Here is a 21032-nt window from a genome sequence, read left to right as displayed (position 1 = left end):
TCCTCTTCTCCTGAATAGCTTCCCTGAGACGGGTGTCACTGAGTTGTTAAAATAAATGAGTGCAATATGCGGTACTATGCGGTACTATGCAGTATGTCACAGGTTAGAGATTAGCACTACTTATATTTATATGATGTACGTTTTTACCTTGATCCCAAAAGTGGCTTTGAGATAGTCAGACCTTGTGCATTCATGACACTGAAATAAAGAGTTATCTTTCTTGAAAAAACAGAATTATCTTTCAATAGTCACTTCAGATGCTCCAGCTGCCTTGAGAAACAATCCCCTTGGGGTATAGCAGCACCCATATGAACTTCATTCACATAGTTTTAAGTTATGATGCAAGTTATACAGATTTAAGTTCAAGATAACTTTACAGAAGCCATCCTTTTACCTGTTTACAGCATTATTCAGAGCTGGCGCTTATGCAACGGAGACAAAACATAAATTCAAAAAATCAACAGTTTATTGACTTTCCTTACAAATGATGCTGTTTCTTCAGACTGATGCTTTAATCAAATGTCTTACAGTGAATTTTCAGATTCTGAAAAATTCTGGAAAATAGGCTGCAGAAGAAACCTTATATGTTCATTCACCTTTATTTGACTGCTGAAATAATGAATAACAGGATACAGCTTTAGAAAAAGGAGGTAAATTGAGAGTCTCATACACATACACACAAAGGCATACATACAAACACACTTATTCTTCCTACAAGAAAGATGATCTAAACTGAGACAGGAAAGATGAACTGGATCCCAGAAAAGAGTCATGAAAATTGCACTGTTACGTATTTGGCATTTTTCTACTGATGTATCAAGATTCTACACTTTTTTTTTCTATTCTTCTATGCAAGTTTATGAAAGGAAATGTTTCTTTATTTTAAACACCTTCTTCACATTTGCTAGTTAAAACAGACTCCTCTGTGCTTTTTGGTAGTGAAGTTTAATTTAATTCAATTCTCTTTTTTTTGTTTTAAAAGCTAAAACTTCCATTGTCAGACCTACATTGATAGTTTGGGTCTGTTTCTTGTTCAGGGACACAAGCAGTAACTTGATAAAGAAGCCGGAGGTAAAACTGTTCAGTTATAATTGCTTTCAGTTGAAAGTTACACAAAACAAACAATAGTTACAGATTCAAACACTTACCTAAGTGACACAGAGGGCTACCACACATCTAAGCAACACTACTATGAGCTATGATTTTCTGTCACTTTCTGTACAGGAACAATATATCCCAAATAAAAAAAGGGTACATGCAAAAGGATTATTTTCTCTTTCCAATTTTCTTGCAAGGTCTGCAACCCCCTGTAATATACACTGTCCCTTACATTAAGAACAGTTTCTTACCCCCAATTTATGTACATTTTCCTCCTCTGCTCCAGAATCATCTACTGATGGTTTTCCTTGGCCCGTTGAGTGACACGCAGCTTAAATACCCCCACTGCTTTACCATCCAGATCCCAGTTTGATGAGGAGCTGCTGATCCACAGATTTGTTTTTGATTATTAGATACAGTTCATTGACCACTGCTTTAGTTTTTCCGCTTAAGCTCCTTTCTAACATCTAATCCTAAAATATGCAGTTTAATTCTCCTATCTATAAGCAAACTGTGCCCGCTTCAATCTTCCAACAGTCAGCGATTAACGGTACCAGGAGGAAAAACAATGAACCTGCACTTCTCTAACACCAAAATGCTACTCAGAATTCTGAATGGTATAATTGACTGCCACGGCAATTTGCATTTCACCCTGGCAGCAGTGTTATTTATCTCCATCTTTTCCAGCTTACAGCAGAATTGACATGTGTCTATTATAAAGTACCTACAGCAGCTGCAAGACAGGCAGAAATCTCTGCCAAATATATGGTGATTTCTTGATTATATTCAGTGTAAAAGAACACAGGGATATGTGACAAAGAGAACTGTTATCTGTTGTGCTGGAGATACAAAAGCAAAAAAATGTTTCGCAAGCACCAGACTTACAATTATTTTGTACTTAATGCTCCAGCCACAAAGCAGGTTTACTTAACTTTCTTAACTTTTACATGAATGAACTGATGATAAGTCTTAGTTTATTTCCTAATTGTTTTCACTTATTTGGGGCTGCTGCAACTCAGCAACAAATCAGTCTCCAGTCTATAGCTTTAACTATTTTGGATGAAAGTGAGACTGAAGTAAAAAAAGGAAGACAATCTTTTTCCCTGGGTTCCTCAATGGCTGCGTCCAATTCCAGTTTGTCAGGAACTGGGTCTCTTGCAGCTCACATTTCACAGCTGCCAGCAGATCACCATGCCTGCTGTCTGCACAACTATTCAGAAAACTGGCTTAGCACCTTGATACACAAACATAAACAGATCTTCAGCCAAAAGGTATCTCCTGCCTAGATGGGCAGCAGACACCTAACATACATCACAAAGTCTCCTCTCTCCACATATAAACTGGTTTCCTAATCTACACTCAGTTACAGAATTCCAGAGCAATTTGTAAATCATGTTCAGGAAAAATAGTTTGGATACGAATACATACTTGATGGATGCAGGATATAAAGGCTGACCGGCTAACAGTCAGTCTTGCCTCCAACTTCAATTGGTGAAGAACCAAACCCACAGTGAACATACTGTTAAAAGCACTATTTATTATGCAATATACTCACCTGCCAGATAGGAAGCTGCAAAGCTCAGATGTTTGAACACACATAGGAGAATAAACTAATATTGAAATAAAAAGAACTGAAGAAGAATTATTTTGAACTGTTGATAAATAATTATTTACTTATCACTTCAAAATAATTTCAAGCTAGGCTTGTATTGATTACAAAGACAAAAAGAAAATCTGTCTTGGATGCTGTTTAAATTATTCTTAAATGTTTAAGAAACTGTGGCAATGATTTTTTAAACACAGGTGATGCTAGCTACTATAGCTATGTAGCTATTTAAAGTTCTGAATATGTCACCTTCCTAAAGGACTGATGACTGAACATAACAGGTACCTAGCCTTTGCTTTCTGAGAAGAAAAAGAAGTCTCCAGTAGACACAACCAGCGATCATAAAAACTGCTTTACAAATTGCAGCTGTTTGCCATTGAACTGAGAGTGCAAAATTGTAATATTTTGAGGCCAGAATTTACCAGCAGGAGAGGTATGTGGATTCTCATTAATTCTGGTTGGCATGGCAAGTGTTTTGCCTCAGATGAACTGGTGGCAGCTGAACAACAATATTATATATGTTAGCATCTTCCCCAGATATCTTGACTTTGATAATGCGTTTCAACTTCTGTGTACAAAATGACATGGAACATCCCCATCCATTACAGCAGGCTCTCAGTAAAAAATTCTTTGATATTGTGCCAAAAATACCTGCTTTCAAGAAAATATTGTAATATTTTACTAAGTTTCAATATTTCATACATTTATTGTTTTATGTTTGTAACAAAAAAAAGCAAAGAACGAATCATCCTTCTGAGACCAGGAAATGTGTTAACAATGCTAAAAATACAAAATTATATTCCATTTAAAGCATATGGTCTTGGGAGACTTGCACACCTATACTATGACAGCAGGATCAGTGTGAGAGAACAAAATCTTCAGCCTTTTCATATCAGTGGTTATAACCCCAAGTACAGAATCGAGTACAAAGACAAGATATATGTTACTTTTACTTCTGCAAGGATTGAAATAAATATCTAGGTTTACAAATAGACCTAACTGCAGGATGAAATAAATCCAAATAAGATACTATCAAAACAATGTACAACGTGTATTAGAAGACAGAAAAAGGGCATTAAAAACAAAGTTGGTACTTTTGAAAATTCCTTTGAATATGTCAAACTATTTCGTAGTTGGAGGCCAGCTGCTCCTCCAATCTTTTTTTGAAGCTACATCATTAAGAACTGAAAACAGGAAAGCAATTTATTGAAATAAACAATTGAGGAGGGAAAAAAGAAAGCGATGAACAAGACCTACGGCTAGTATCAGTTAGCACAGCTTCAATAACATCACAGACTCTTTAACCTTCTAATGGATCTTCTGCCCAATGTCTGCAACTGCAGATCCCCTTGATGTTTCAAATAACATCCCATTGAATGCAGTTCCAGGGTTAGCACACTCACCTTTGCAACAATACCATGGGTTGCTTTTAATTACTACACAACTGCAGCTGAGACACAGTTTAATATATAATTTGAAAGGTACTGCTGCCAAAATGAGAGCATATCCTGAGCTCTAAAACAGGGTACAACATAGCTTGTGGAGTAAGCGCACTGAATCACTTCTTGCCAAATCTAGGATCTCCTAGGAAGCTTCCCATGGCAGACAAGTGAGCTTGTTTTATGACACTAGACAAGATTAAATGTCAAGCAGAGTAGTTATACTGGAGCAAAAAAACCCTTGATACTATGAAGAAGCTGTAGAAATGCATTCTCGTGCCCATTCAGGACTCCTTTATGATTTCAGTGGTGCTCCACTATCACAGAAATTTAGAACACACCAAGTTGCACAGAGTCCCCACATATTCCAGATTGATTCAATCTCAAGAAAGGATCACTGAAGTGATAAGGAAACAGAAGTCCCAGTATAGAGACAGATCTAGACCCTGAACATATGTTTTTCCCTATATATGGTCTACTAACAGCAAAGTTTGCAAGTACCTCTGAAATAATACTTAGTATTTTTTCCAGTTCTTAAGTCAATGATGAGGACGAATAAACAAATTACTTTAACCTGCTGGTTTCATTTTATCTTCACTTACTAACACATCTGAGAACGTGACACTGTAGAAGTATTAGAAATGTTAAACAATTATTTAAGCAGCAATACTATATTTTATTTTTTATTCATTAAATTTTTTGAAGTTTGCATCAGACTTTTGACTTTTTAAGGCCACTCTAAATCAAACCAACATATTATTAAGCCCTCTAAAAATTCATCGCAAGTCAGTCTTCAGATGACATAGATGTCTTATTGCTACCCATTCCTCCTGGACCATTTCTAACAATTCATTTTTTATATTCCTGCAGTGCTGAAATATGGTTCACACCAGTATCTGTCCTTTTAGTAATCACCAAAGCAAAGCTTGGCAGTTGTCATATATTGCACTCTTGAGAAAAATGCTAGTAATACTCTGAATTGATTGAACAGCATGGAATCAGAACTAGCTGGCAGAGAAACTATTTAACTGATTTCAATTCATAAATCTCTTTTCTCCTATCCTATTTTAGTTTAGAAACTGCTAAATATCACCATTATCTTGTGATGCATAGAATGAACCAATTATTTATAAAGATATTAGTTTAAATAATATGTGATTGCATTCATTAATGTCCTATATGAGAAGACAGACTTACGGATCTTGCTGAGTAGCTTTCATTTATGCACACTGAGCTAGAGAATGTGTATAACAGTTCTTGGCCAGCAGACATCGATTTGTTTATTTCCCCAGAGGTCAACATCAGGTACAATGTCCTTTGTCTTAAAAATAAAGTGATTTAACCAGAACTTCACCCGCTTTAAACCACAATTTAAGTCCTTGAGCATGACCTAAAATGATTAGTAAGACATAGCATCACTTATGTGACAAGGTTTAATTAATTGGCAGGGATGCACTTAGTGTCTAAAGTAAATGCTGTTACATAACACATTTTCAGGAGAAAAAAACTAAGTATGGCCAAGAACTGTATTTCATTCTTAAAGAACCTTGGAAATAGAGCTCTTGAAATTAAGTCCACAAAGAATCAGGACATCAAAGGCAGCTGGGCTACAGGTAACTCAGGAGACAAATTTGGGAGGACCAAAGGAAGAGCTCTTGGAGAAGAGAAACTGCCAGCACTGGTGAGTAGAGGTTTGCTCATCTGCTCCTATCACCCATGATAGTCTGGAAATCCCTGCTTTGGAGACTGAAACCCATAGTGCTTGCTGCCTAAATGTCACTAGACTACACTGGCTTCTCAGTAAAGTTACTGTGTTGTCCTGTGGCTGATTGCCTTGGTGCTTATAAATGGTGCCTTCTTTTGTGACAGAGTGGAGGAGTGTGATTTGCATATTAATAATGGTTTGTACTGTTTATTAAAAAGGGCTGTTTATCTGAAATGGGCTGCATGTTAAATTCACTAAAATGGATAATGAAGAGACAAAGCTGGGCCTGAGAGAGAACTGAAACTTGGGGAGTTTCCTCAAAAGCACCATTTCTTCTGGGGAATTTATCTGCATGTAAACTCATTAACTGTCTTGTGCTGAGATTCTGGATCTTCAAATCCAATTACCTGTATCAATGATATTCAGCCTTCAGGACCTAAAAAGCCTCCTTCTCAGGAAACGGAGAAACACAAACACAAAATAACACAGCACAATTCAGAACAACATCTGATGATGCTTGAATTGTAAATCACATGACCCGGTACCACACTGCAATCGTTGGGCAGCACATAAAACAATATATTATTGCTCACTGGAACTTTATTGGAAAAATTGGATCAAAGAGGTACAAATATTTGGCAAATTGCATTGCCATCCCTATTGCTCCTGAATGGAATGAGAAGAATTTTTTTCTCAGCCTCAGATCGCAGGCCACAGACTGTACTATTCTCCCCTTGTAGGGTGCAGGGTGGGAAGAGAGTGATGTTGTCCTTCATACTCTCCTTTCAGACCATTCTTTTTCTTTACGAACAAGAAAATTGCTATTTCATTCCCAGGTGGTCTAACAAATTGTAAGAAAGTCTCCATCTGGTTTACTAAAATGCCTTGCATTACTAATACTGAAACAAAATAAAGTCTCTAATGGAACTGGCTAGAAAGGTATTTACTTACGGTGGAATCTTTAGTCATAAATTCTGTAATGGAATGGTTTGGAACAGTTTTGGTCTGCTGAGGTAGAAATTGAGAACTAAACAGGTAACTGGTTTACAGAAATTAAGCAATGCTCCCCACCCTCTAAAAATAAAGGCCCAAGAGAAAGGAGTGGTAAGGAAAGAATTCAGAGGAAGTATTAAGTCAGTGATCATATCACCCAGGTATGTGTTATTTGAATTTCTCTAAACTGGTCTTGGATTCTGTTCCTGTGGGTGAATCACTTCTGTTCCTTCTTCATTTCAAAACTGAAGCACACAAAGTAGAAATGTTGTTTTCAAATTCAAATAAATATTTGAGTTTTCAAACTTAAATAAAACTGATTTCTACTTTAATAGCAAAAATTTTTATTAAAAATTTGAAGTTATGGTTCCAAGACTAACTGTACTGAATGTTTCCTTCCACCTAGCTCTCTCTTAAGGCTTGCCTCTCCTCCCAGCTCCCTTTTCAAAAGAGGTGTATAATTTTGACTCTGTGCAACTAGCTGTCTCTCTCGTTCACTATGCATGTAAGCTAGCTTATTATAACTTTGATTTGGAACCATATCAAATCCCTTTTTTATTTATTCATCATTTTTCTTAGGATGAGTTCCATAAAATCCTTTCATGTACAGCATAATTACAGTTAAGTCTTGTCCAAGAAATTCCCTGGCTGCTATATCAATTGGTTCATTGCCCTGAAAACTGAAGTGCTTCAGCCCATATGAAACATACCTCCACTTTTAACATATAAAAAAACATTACCAAAAAAGTGAACACAAATATACTACCTGCCAAATCAAATCCTCGCTGAAGCCTCAACTATGAGCAAAGAATTTTAAGGCAGAATTAAAATTGCAGTCTTTTCCTGAAAGGAGAATTTTGATTCAACCATTTTAGAAACCTCTCTAAAACAGACAAACCATAACTAGAATAAATCCTGTTCTTGTAACGTGACAGAAGGCGGTCACTGTTTGGCGGCAGCAGGATATTTGTGAGTGTGGTAAGAACACCTCATTACTGATATAGCATCTTCCAGGTTATCGGTACCTCCGATATTTTATTAGTAATCAGATATTTGCTTCACCCTGAGCTGGTATAAAAAACCAGTTCAATTCTTAGAATTACTAAAGACATTAAATATTCTGAAACTCCTGGCTTCTACTTACTGACAACTTCCATGTAATTTTGTTCTTGACTTTCATATTATGTCATACTATAATTTATAAATAATCTGAAATATGCCAGCCTTTACATAAATAGCAGAGTCAATAAAACTCTTTTTTGTATCAAAATGACAAACCTCAATGCATTTCTGTTTAAGAAGCAAAATGTACATATTACCCTGAACTTTGGGCCATAGTTGGAAGCATGATTGTCCTTCAGACAGTAACAATACCACCATTTTATCATTTCTGTAATGAAGCTTTCATCGATTCTGATGTATGTGCACATGTACCACCAGAACCTCAATGGGAAGTACAGAGCAAATACCTAACATCTCATGCTGTTTCCAGCAGAAATCTCATTTGTCAAGACAACAGGAGAAGATAAATCATTTTAGAATAACCTTTTGTTAGAATCTCTGCTTATTCCGATATTGTAAGTCACAATGCCTTTTCATCTGCATTGTTCTATATTACAGATTGAAGAAAAGAGAACTGCCTGCATGGAATAAGCAACAAAATCTTTAAAATACCCTTTTAAGCACCCCCAAATAAGGTAAGTAACACAAAAACATTATGCACTAATGACTATTTCCAAGAGTATCAATCCTTCAGCTGGATAAACAGAATTGATAACTTAGTTGAGCATTGTCCTTAAACTTCTTTATTTCTTTAGTGAAAGAAAAATCATGAGGCATAATCATTAGGCTCAGTTTGTTTTTTGAAATCCTTTCAAATGACTACCTCTGTTTGAATGGTAATTTAGGAACCAAGTAGATCTCAGAATTTTTTTTGGTACTATATTCTAAAATTTGTCTGTACTCCTAATTTTTAGTAAGTATAATTATTTTAGTAAATGTAAGTGGAAAGAATGAGTTAGCACCTAACCTTAGCAATGCAGAAAATACTTTTAAGAACCATGTATGTAAAATGTCCCTAACCATGCTATTGATATGAGCATGAGATTATTAAAAGTGAAACATGCTTGGGATCCAAATCTGCTTTCATTGTTTAGATTTGTTACCTTTCTGCATTGTTTTCACTGTATACACTGACATATAACAGTTTCGATTCTGGGTCAGCAAGCACAAATGCACATGCTTGCGTGTCTTTCAAATTCATAGTCATAAATAATTTCTTGTGAATTATTTTGACTTACATGCATGCATTACCAAAATGCTTCAATATCCAAGTTGCAAAAACTTGTAGAAACATTTACTGAACTTAAGGTTTTCAGTACAACAGAAACCTTGTCCAAATTTTAGCCCCCAACATAACTCAGATACACTATAAAAAGAGGAGGATATGATCACTGATTAGCATCTATCAGCAGTATTTCTGTATGTACACATACCTCAGACAACAATCTCCACCCATTTGTAGAGCATCATTTTGTCAGGAATCCTTCCTGCCTCCACCTTTAATCTACATGGACTAGCCTAGAAGTGGAGGTTCCTGAGCCACAGGAATTGGCACATTACCTAACCCAGAATTATTCTGCTTTCATACCTCAGTTTATTAAGATAGATACACTTTCCAAATCTGGGTAAACAAGGTAAGATTTCTATATACATCATTTAAAAAATATTATCGGTCAGAAATAACGGTTAATAAACCAGTCAGCTGTGGCAGTCACTTTTCAACAAGAAATTATCATGCTGATTTTAGATAGGTAAGATAGTCTTTGCTAACCCATCATTTCCACCTGATCCAATATCCTTGGAGGTTTACTTATGACCTGTTAAAATAAATGTTGCCATTCTGTTTTCTAATCAATGTATGTGAGGAGATGTCCAATAAAAAAATCTTACAGTGAGTGCCAATATGCTCTAGATAACACAGAAACTAAATTACTTTTTGAACACATCTGTCTGCCTGTCCCATGCTGAGATATGTATTTCATAGCTCCTTTTATTTCATAACATAAAGAGGCTCATTCATCCCGTCCTCTCCCTTAATGTGATGGTACTGCAATGTTATCCTGATTTAGATGACTAAAAGAAGGTCTTAGCCATCTTAAATGACACTTTCAGAACACCACCTTTAAAACGCAACTCAGGATGAACACCAAATTTAATTATAAATGTGGAGTTTCTAAGTGAGATGCTATTCTTCCAGACAGCAGAGTTTCAAGTAACAGTTAATATAAAAATATAAATATATGCTAGAAGACACCTAAAAATGTACAGTTGCTATCTCTCCAGCAGTGATGAAATAAGACACCTAAAAATGTACAGTTGCTATCTCTCCAGCAGTGATGAAATTGTATGATTTGCAAAGCACTACGCTGTTATTCTGCCTCAGAGCTGACCGACATAAAAGTGTAAATGCTTTAGAAATGTAAAATACAGCAACTGTTTGTAAGTCTACTAACTTCTTGTTTTTATACCAGAACATGATAGAACACATACCTTTCTTCCCCCTGTGTTTATGCGAAGTGGAGTTAAGAAGGGATCAAATATCATATGGCTGGTTTCAATATTGACAGGTGACTGTCTTTTCCCAACAGAGCAAAGATTCCAAGCTGAGTTCACCAAACCCCAAAAGGAGGGAACTGCAAAATATAAAAAAGTGCAAGTTTAAGAAAAGTCTGGAAAGACTAGAGAAATATGGACAAAGCAGATAGATAGCCAGATAACTAAACTTATCATATTGTCTGCACACACATGGTGAAACTGAAAATAGTCAAATTCTTCTAGCACTTGAAATTTAAAACTTCACACAAAAAGACCAAAATATATTATTTCATATAGTTTTGTTTCAGGAACGAAGGCTGAGTTTTTTTTTCTCTTTTAAAAGTACCTAGATATAATCCCAGATTCAATTATAAATAGCTCCTTTGCTGTTAGTATTATAGAATATTTACTGAGCAATAACAATGTGACTCATTAGTCTTTATGCTAATTTTGCATACATTCAATTTGTCCTTGGACTGAAACCATTCCATTCTACTCAACTTTTTAAAAAGTCATCATATTTAGAAAAATTCATTTCATTAATAACCACAGAATATTATGAGAGAAACTCAGACATTATGATCCCAGAGAACAGGCCTGCTCTCTAGACAGGTTCTACTAATTTCTGTTCCACTCACCCAAAGCTTTCTTTAGTCAAAGTTTTGATCTAAAAAAAATCTTGTTGGAAAAGCCCTGCTCTGGTGGCGAAGGATAGCTCCTTTCCTGTACCTTCAATGGCTTAGAACATGGAGGAACCCCTGATTTTTGACAAGCTGACTTACCTTCTGTACCCCTAATTGCAAAAAATGTGATGTAACTATATACTGCTTCTTATCAGGTATCTACAGGCTGAAGGTTATATTGTATCTAATCTGTAATTTACAGACAAGATCTGAACTTCTCTTTGGATGCTGAAAAAAATTCTGACTAAATGAGTAAAGCAGAACTAACAAGATACACAAAGGACACATTTAGATTTGTGTCTGCACACTTTGCCCCTATCTAAAGTATATAATGCAACTTTGACTTTATCAGAATTATTCTGTAGTTCTGTGTAGCAGGTGGAAATTTCACAGGCCCAGATGTTGATGCCTTTTTTGGCTTTATTTTTTTCTTTTTACATGTTGTTAAAAGTTTTTATAACCTTTGAGCCTCAAAGCATTTTTCTAATCTACAAACTGTGTGTGATAGTCTACAAACCCAGACCGGGGGAAGGAGCACTTGGCTGAGTCCCTGGGGCAGGAGCACAGGTGTTTTGCCCAGAGGGTGGAGCTGAGAACAACCCATCAGCTGCCTATAAAAAGCTTTTTGGTTGCTGTAGCTAGTTGTATGCAGGATTTTGCAGTGTGAATGCTTGCTTCTGCTTCCAGTTTTTGGCTACTATGGTAGCTACTATGGTGGGAGCCACACAGAGTTTTAGCTGGGTTTGAACTTCACATTTGTAGTAGACTTAACCCAATGGGAAGATATTCCTTGGAGGGGAGACATGGAAAATATCTTCTGAGCAGTGTAGCCTTAGGAAAAGGGCTGATCTTGGTGAGTGTTTCCTATCATGTTTTATAGAACAAGTTGGTTCTTTTTGCCCTCAAAGTCTGAGCATACTTAGATGTAAAATATATGTTTATATATATAGCTTCATGTAACTTCTCTATGAAAGTAGATAAACTTTAGGGTTCTTTTTAGGCTATGGCTTGCACAGCAAAACTTCAGTATGAGTGTCTACACAGAAGTGATAGTAAGTATTTTACAGTGGTTGAGTATCTGCCTGTTCTAGTAGTTCATAAGCTATTGTTCACATATGTTACTTTTATTACAAAATAGCTGAAAACTCCATTTTCTTCCTTTGTGCTAGCCTGTCTTTGTATCTACAGGTGCTACACATGCAGGTGAACTCAAACAGCCCTGAAGGGATCCAAGTGGTACAGCCATAATTGACATGTTACAGCTAGCAAAGCTTAAATTTCCTTGCATACAGTTTTGAAGTGAACATGTGCTACTAATACCTTAAATTCACTGGTGAAATATCTTTTCTTAACACCTGACATGGACAATCAAATCAGCTAACATGCAATGCCCAAAATGGGTAACTACTCTTAGGTACTGCATGAAATCTATAAGGAGAGATGATAGTGTAATGCTCTATGGCTCTGGGAAAGCAAAGATCCAGGAATAGCACCCAAAATGGCTAGAGTTGCAGATGCTCACATCAAATTATGTCAGTCATCTTTTATGTGAATAATAAACCCTGTGTGCAACTGCTCCATAGAAGGTCAGATGGAAGCAAAATAAGCGAAGCTTTGTGTGATCAGAAAAATGAAGAGGCAGTATGGTCTTAAAACTGTATTTGGCTTCTCTATTTACACTATGAGTCAATTCCCACTTCCAGTGGAAGACTTGCAAGACTATAGAAGTTCCTAGAGTAAGCTAAATGATAGTGCTAATGCTTTGAAATTTAATAAAGTAAAGTAGTGCAATTAAAAATAAAACAGAGCACACTTAATTATTTGTGCTTTTCCTTAACAGAAATATCATAGGATCTCATTTCAGTTTTTGTCAGAGGGAAAATCCCTCTTCATGCAGCGGACTAAAATAAAAGTTTAGGTTAATTGAGAGAGCCTGGTTTCCCTTGATAAATCCCTCTGATAATGATGAAACTGTAGAGTTGTAGGTTCAAGAGGGAAAATATTAAAAGGTAAATCTGTTGCTTGGATGTTTTCTAGTATTACTAAAAAAAAATCTTTTGGGCAGAAATACTCTTAGCGTTGGTAAAAACACTTCTTTAGCAAGCTTTTTAAAAATAAACAAACTAGACATGGTAAGTGCAATAAAATGGCAAGCCAAACAGGTCAGTCCATTATCTTCAAGTTCATATTAGTTAAAGAATTTATGATGTAACTGGGATTGTCCCAGAAATGCTGCACTTGAAAACAGCTGCTATGAGGGGATGTTTTATAATGTTATTTCTGGTTTTGACAGGGAAACCTTGCATTCTGTGCAATGCCCGTCGTCACATGAGCCTATCACCAGAAAGTCAAGAAGGTGGAGCTCCAATATTATGATGTTGCACTGCAAAGGTTAGACTTGTCACCCAGACACGTAAGTCTGTGTTGCGATCTTTGATTTCTTTCTAAATGCCTAGGAAGCTTGTGCTTAAGAATCTCTCCAATACATGCTTGTTGCTAGCTCTGTTATATGTGGTTAGACAAAAAGAAAGTGCAACAATGGTAAACTTATCCCAGTGATCAGAATGACTTTGCTTCTTTCAACTGAAGGTTAATGAAGGATGACTGACTGTTGCTAGCTCTGTTATATGTGGTTAGACAAAAAGAAAGTGCAACAATGGTAAACTTATCCCAGTGATCAGAATGACTTTGCTTATGTTTCAACTGAAGGTTAATGAAGCATGACTGACCTAAGACTGCACACCTAAGTTACCTAGTGGATGGAGATATTATGCAATATTAATGCCTGATTACATTTAATTAAAGTAATTAGTGCTGCTGCTTAGATGGTTAAAGTAACAGAAAAATATTCAGAACCATAATGGAAAAATCCAAGGAGGCTACGTGTAGGAAACCAAGGCTTAAATTAAACACAAGTACTGAATTAACTGTTTAGTCTAAAGAAATTAGTGTATGAATGTAGGAAAACATATTAAAATATTCATTATTTTATTATTCCAGTGTAGCTAACAGACAAGGTTCTACTATGCGTTAAGTCATTAATGAAACAGTATCTCGTTCCCCACAACTATGTTGTATTTCCATAAAAATCTGGTCATGCATGGGTGGCAATATGCTGCATCTTTGTGTGTGGACCTCTGAAGCATTTTAGACAGCAGCCTGGCTCCTGCGCTGTACAGGAGCTACTCTTACAAGCTAGTTTGCATGCAGCCCACATACTGGCTTACAATCTCATTTAACAAGGTTCTCCAGCTACTGGTTATTCTACCAAAAGTTTCTGTATACCGATCATGTCATCTCTGTCTATAAATCCCTCTGAATTTATACCACTTGAGAGCTGATTTGTTGCAAACATGTTACATAGACATAAGGTGGTAAGTTTTTGTCTGATCGATGTCATGCTTTCAACCTTCTCATAACAGAAAGAAAATTGGATAAATTCAAAGTTTACTTCATCTGTTTGTTGGCACACTACGGACAACAGGCGTTTTTTGTGTGTGTGCTGTATGGTGAGGCAGATTACTTATATTTTATACCTATGCAAAAATCTCTGACATCCTTATTTAGTCTGTATCTTATTGCAGTTGCTCTTTTTTCAATTTACCGGGAACAATTTAGATTTAGATATATGAAGATGCTCTAGTATTCAGCATGACACAATAGGATGAGGGATTCTAATGGCTCTTGCTAAACTTATGCATAACAACAGTGAAATAGCAGTTAGAACAATAAAGCAAGGATTTAATGTTGTTCTCCTAGTGATGAGTACCAAGGATTTGCCTAAATAAATACAAAGCTCCGCTCTCTAGAGAAAAGCAATGAGTGAACATTGTCCCGTAAGGATACCCTTCTGCAGGTACAGCAAACTTGCAGATAAGCATAATGGTACTGACTGCAGTGTGTGGTGATGGACATGTAAGAGTCTGCATCCATGTTGTGAGAAGAGGCAGTAGTTTTTTGAGTATGGGATCAGAGGTGCATGCTGTGTACAACGTCTTCATTACTTGATCGTAGAAAAAAATTATGCTGGACTCAAATGTCTAGGTCATGAGAGGGTTGTGGAAAGTTAAGCAGTGTCTCCTAATCACTTTTCTGGCTGTCAAGGGCTTATTTATAAAAAAGGTTTCTCAGAGTTCTACCCCATGCTCTATTTTTGCATCTTGCTCTTAGCAAAGCCATAAAGAGTTAGTAGGTAGAATTTCTCTGAGGTACTTTTGGAAGAGTCCTTGTGGTGCGCGGACTGAAACAGTTTGGTCTAGCTCGGAAGAGAACAGATGCATTGCCTGGGGTGGGGTGAGATGACTCTGTTTCCCAGCACAGCTGGCTCTGGGGACAGCGCACTCCTGGGGGTTCATCCGATAGCAAAGCTGCCCTGAGCCGTTTCTGTCTGCTACATTCAAGTCCTGGCTCTGTTCTCCATTCTGAAATGACTGAGAAAGACTAGAAGGCCATTTGAACTGTTACCCTATTAGCTCTCAGCTTCATAATCTAGGGAGACCTTAAAAGACACTTGCATTTACTTGGAAACGTACCTGCAGTTGCAGAGAGTGACTCTGTGAGGTTTCTACACCAAAATTATAATCTTTGTTTCTAAGTCATAAAACATACGAGAATTTATTTAAGATAAAATCCTGCCTCTCTCCCTGCATTTCACCTGATTTAAGGCTGTGATCTGTATCTTGTGCCATGATGAATCACTCACAGGAGCCATTCTTAATTGTTGAAAGTTTTCACAGAATCCTAAATTCCGCTCCCCCCTCCTGTTCATGCATTTGCGCTACTTTCCTAGGTTCTCTTACCTCAACTCACAGCTTATTTTTGTTAAGCTAAGTTTTGTTAAAAGTGCTTAACCTTGCCAACACACATGATTTATTACTGCTCGGGGAACAAAAGTAGAGGGCAGGCAGGTTTCATGCATTGTAGGCAAATGATTTCTATCATTGCAAAGTTTTGTTATATCCAGGAAATATTCCCATATTTCTCAGTACGGCTTCCAAGTTCAGGGAAAAACACAGTAGACTTTGTACTATATTCCTTGTGTTGCAACACAGAAGTAGATGAGATAGTATAGCAGCAAATCAAATAGGGAGTAGGATATCTGGGAGCAAAGCATATTTTAAAAAGCTGCCATCCTCAGAACTAGACACAAGTGGAGACTGTCCTGCCACCAACCTCCTGTCTATCTTGTGTGTCTCACTGATCTGAGGATCGTGCTTCCTGCACTGGGCACTTGGAATAAGTAAGATGTTAAAAGTGTTAGCTGTGCAAAAGTTTCGCTGAGGAAACAACCTCTGATTTAGGTCTGAGCAATGCTGGGACTCATTAGACTCATAGACTGAGTAACTATAGAAGCCACACTTTGTATAATACATATCATACTACATTGAATTCAGCATCTTTATACGCAAGAAATTCCCTATGTAGTTGATTTTTGTGTAACCCAATGAATAACTACATAAAAATGAAGAAACTTGTTCAAAAAGAACACCTGAGTGGTAAAATGGACACTAGAGTTGCCAGATTATAAGCTAAGTTTTATGGTGCTATGCATTTATTCTGAGCCTTTGTTTATATAGGGCCAAGAAGCCAGGAAGCTTCAACAGAAAAATAAAGGAGGTGGCTAGAAGTCAGAGAGCATCCTTCAAAAAATGGTGTCCAAATAAGAAAAATAGAGAAGATCATAAACTCTAACAAGTTAAACATAAAAACTAAAATAAGACAAGCCAAAAGAAGACATTAAAGAACAATTTTCTAAAGGCATAAAAGCCACTAATAACTTTTTTCAAGTATGAGAGGCAAGGATCCTGACTGAGTCTGTAGGGCCTGCTGATGATGAAGCTGTAAAAGGAGCACATGAAAGATTATGTAGCAGCAAAGCTGTATCAGTTCTTTTCCTTATTTCTCACAAAGGTGCCTAGGGAGGTTCCCACACAGGAGCTCCTTTATGGGGAATGAATTCGAGAAATTGTCTCAAAAACAAGCATCAGAAAAACTACTTCTGGCATAAACTGCTAAAATGAACAAATTCATTAGTGTTGGTCAGAACTCTATGAATACCACAATGACCAGAATTGCCAAAATCCTCACTTAAAATCTGCATCAATCTGAGATAAAAAGCAGCAAATGTGATCCAATTTTTATGGTGCTTATTTTTATAGGTGTTTATTTTTCCCGAGGTATCTGCTACTAGTCACAGTCAATAATAGGAGATGGAGTGTAGTCAAGACAGTAAAGTTATTTCTGTGTTGCTCTGCACTACGTCTGTAACTTCCTGTTTGAAGTTTGCTCAACTTTCAAGAGCACAGATTTTCTGAATTTAAGTTACTCTAGAGTTCATGAGTTAAAGAAAAGGAGTCAACTTATTAATGCAGCAGATCCTTGTTTATGTATTTGAGGTTTAACATCAGCTCTGGCAATAGCACAAAACACAATCAGGTTGTATTTGTGCAGCAATTATTCTTGCCTTGTGTAATTACTGGTCCCTCAGATAAAATCTCAAGCTACTTTACTGAAGCTGGGAATTGAAACCACAGAAAAAATCAGCTATCTATGTACATCAATAAAGCAGTCCATTAATTATTTCCACCTACTCAACTTGAGGAAAATTACCATACTAATGCCTCTGGATAACCACATGACCTGCTCTGCTTCTACATAAAAGCCAAATGTAAAGTCATAAAGGCTCTGAGAGATAAATCAGGGACACCACAGAAATGACAGAGTATAGAATGGCATTCATCTAAGTAATTGGTCACAGAAATCTCCAGACTGCAGTAATATTAGACAGTATCACAATGGTTTGAAATTTGAGAACTGAAAGTATTCAGATTTCTTTTTAAGAAGCAAAAAGTTGATAGCTGAAATACAACCTTGAGAGTAAGATAGCATTACCATTATTCAAAAGATAATAGAAAATACTAAAATTTTTCATCAATAAATCTTGAAACATAAAAAAATGAAAATTGTGAAGAACTCTAGCAGCATCATATTACATACTGCTAATTTTATACTGGTCTGTTCAAATGTCATCTTCCCTCTGTATGAAGGATTCTCAAAGACAGGAAAAGTTCAACAACTGCACTGGCTAAATGTGAAAGAACAGAAAATTGGAAGGGGGAAATGAGGAGACAAGATTCTGGAAAGATACTTTCTTTTAAAAACGGTTAATTTTCTGCTATGCCTTTAGTAGAGACATCCTGCAATACCCTCTTCAATTTACCTTTTAAATTATAGCTGTTTATTTCTACCTAATTAAACATTTTCTTCAATTAACAGTATTACCTGGAAAAAAGTATTTAGCAATCACAATTAGTGACCTCTAACCTTGCAAAGCTTTTGCTTATTTTCATCTACACATTTGCGATACCAGTGTAGAAAACACTACCACTTCTTTGATCACACTGATTAAACCAGACTAATCACTTTTATAAATCATGTTAATCTTAGGGTAAAGAGCAGTTATACAACAGTATATAATTACACTTCTCTGCCACATTGTGGTGAGTTAACATATATACTAAAACTATACAATCAAATACTACTTTAATGTTTCCCAAAAATACAGGTCAGCTGCTTAACAGGTACTTATAGATGCTTTTCATATTCTCTCTTTTTGCATTATATGCAGGAGTAGGAAGGGGTGTAGGAAGGGGCATCTATAGGCAGAGGTATATCCAGGTCCAAAATTAAGCAACTTCAGTAACAATCTTCTAGGGCCATTGTTACTACTATTCTGAATATATAATGTACTTCTCTCTCTCATTCCAATCAAAAGGATATACAGTCTTGGGGAAAACTGTCTTTCTGCATATTGTTAGTGAAGCTCCCACTGCTGAAAGGCTTAGCACAACTATGTAAAGAAATGGAAATGAAAAGAGATTAAAGGACAGTTTGGTTTCAAGGTTAAAAGGAAACTGGAATGTTTAGTGGAGTTGGCACAGATTGCTCATTAGCATGTCAGTCTTGGTTAAAGGAAGTTCTTCTTGGTAAAAGAGCTAAAAATGAAAAACCCTCTCCCTCTTTTCTCAACACAAGACACTGAGCATACACATGGACTGGATCAGTGCCTGTGTCTGCTGTTCAGTTATACATTGGGCTCCCTTATGTCTGCCAGTGCCTGGGATGCTTCTATGAGTAACTAGCTGCATCAATTACTTGCCACTCAGCTGGCAGTTTCTAATCAAGTCTGGTCAGTCCCTCAGTCATCAATCACTGCCAGAGTTCAACAGATTCCCCTCAAAGCAGGCAAAGAACAGACTGGCAATCACAACTGAGTAAGTTTGCCTGACACTCATTGTAATTTAGGGGGTGGAAAAGAGGGAGAGTTTGGCCTGGATTGAAACGTAGACTGAAAGGGAAAAAGATGAAATGCAAAAAAGCTGCGATGGTCATTCTGTCCTTTAAATAGGGCTTTGCGCTGAAATGCAGGAAACCCAGGTTTCGAGCTATTGTATGATCTTTAACCTTTCCTCTTCATGTTTCTTCATCTTTCGTTTTTCTGTTTGTGCTGTGGTTCACGCTGTAAAACTGGGAACTTTGGCTGTTACTGTTAAAATGAATGACTGTTCTGAGGCAGGGCAAGTGAGATCTAAGGTTTAAAGAAGATCCAGAAGAAAAGTGAAGAAATCTTCACATAGATGAAATTGGAACACAGGAGAGAGGTGTTCAGAGAAAAGTAATTTGGAACTTATTGTTTTAAGGAAAGGGGAAAGACTGCTTATCCAGCAGATAACTTGAGCTCTGTTCCGTAGATTCAGCTTTATTTTAATGTCTTTGGGATACTATCGATGCTTTTGCTGAAAAATATAAATGAAAGAAGGAACATAAAAAATTACAAAAGACAGCATATTTATTCTATTAAGTGCTCTTTCTGGATATCCCAGTGCTTTACAACATACTGTTACCAAACCAAACACAACTCTTAGGTAGTAAGTTGGAACTTAACTATTTCTTGCCAAATTCAGTATATGTCTGCATCTGTTAGCACTTCCTTTGTTAGGATGAATATAATGAGCATCACATTCTGAAACCACAGGGCATTAAGGGGTTCAGTTCAGAGAAGGCAGGCACTGAGGCGTAAGGGTTATGCATAAGGAGCATCCACTAAGGGTTAACAAGTCCCATTCTCCCAAACACTTGTTGTATGTGTGACAGTGGCCTCTTGACAAATACTTGTAGCTAGGTACTACTTTGGTTTCCCACAAGACTCTTACAGCTAATGACCGCAAGTAATGCAGAAAGTCCTGGCTCTGCTGACTTGCAAAGACAAGTGAGGAGCAAGCACAGAGTTCACCACTGAGTGCTGCAGTTGATATCTATAATGACAGTTCAAGACAAACACTGATGTTCTGTGGTCTGGTACTTTCGAGAGCAATCACATTTCTCTGACTCCATTCCACAGGGCTCTGGTCCTGCCTGGGGATGCTGTTTCCACAGTGAGATGACCAAAACTCTGTGACTTTGGTTGTTCTTGGAAAGGCCAGAAGTCTTTAGGACAGCTGACTAGATGTGCGTACAGGCTGGAACAAAGTTGTCTGGGCAATACTGATCTCAAGTCTAACACGGTGCTGTCAAGCCACAACTCAAAACAGAGGCATTACTACAAAATGTTTTGGAATGGAAAGATAACATATGTGGCAAACAGCCTCTGCAGATAGGCTGCTGCTGAGCACAGGAGCCAGCTTAATCGCTATCTAGGAAAACCTGCATATTTAGGGAGAATCTAGTGCTCTTGTACTGAGTGATTGATTTGCAACACTCCTGGGATGTTTGTGCTACCCTGTGTGTGCAACAGGCAGAAGCAGAAAAGGCTCTGTGGTCCCTCTGACTCTGGATAAACCTGCTTGCATGGGAGTCCCAATAACTAAGGATCTTCTAGAGGAGTCTCACTTGCTGTCTTCTCCTTTCCTCCT

General features: G+C 37.0%; 1 protein-coding gene across 1 annotated transcript in view; it reads right to left on the bottom strand.

The window, feature by feature from the left end:
- Window positions 1–21032, bottom strand: part of CA10 (carbonic anhydrase X) — a 204175-nt gene that overhangs the window by 113001 nt on the left and 70142 nt on the right. The window contains exon 3 of the mRNA XM_009698508.1: window positions 10394–10536. Within this exon, the coding sequence (XP_009696810.1) occupies window positions 10394–10536 (143 nt within the window). The remainder of the gene's footprint in view (window positions 1–10393; window positions 10537–21032) is intronic.

Source organism: Cariama cristata, unplaced genomic scaffold, assembly GCF_000690535.1.
Source record: "Cariama cristata isolate BGI_N322 unplaced genomic scaffold, ASM69053v1 scaffold1414, whole genome shotgun sequence".
NCBI lineage: Eukaryota > Metazoa > Chordata > Aves > Cariamiformes > Cariamidae > Cariama > Cariama cristata.
The sequence above is the reverse complement of the archived record's forward strand: the minus strand, read 5'-3'. Positions and strand labels throughout refer to the sequence as shown.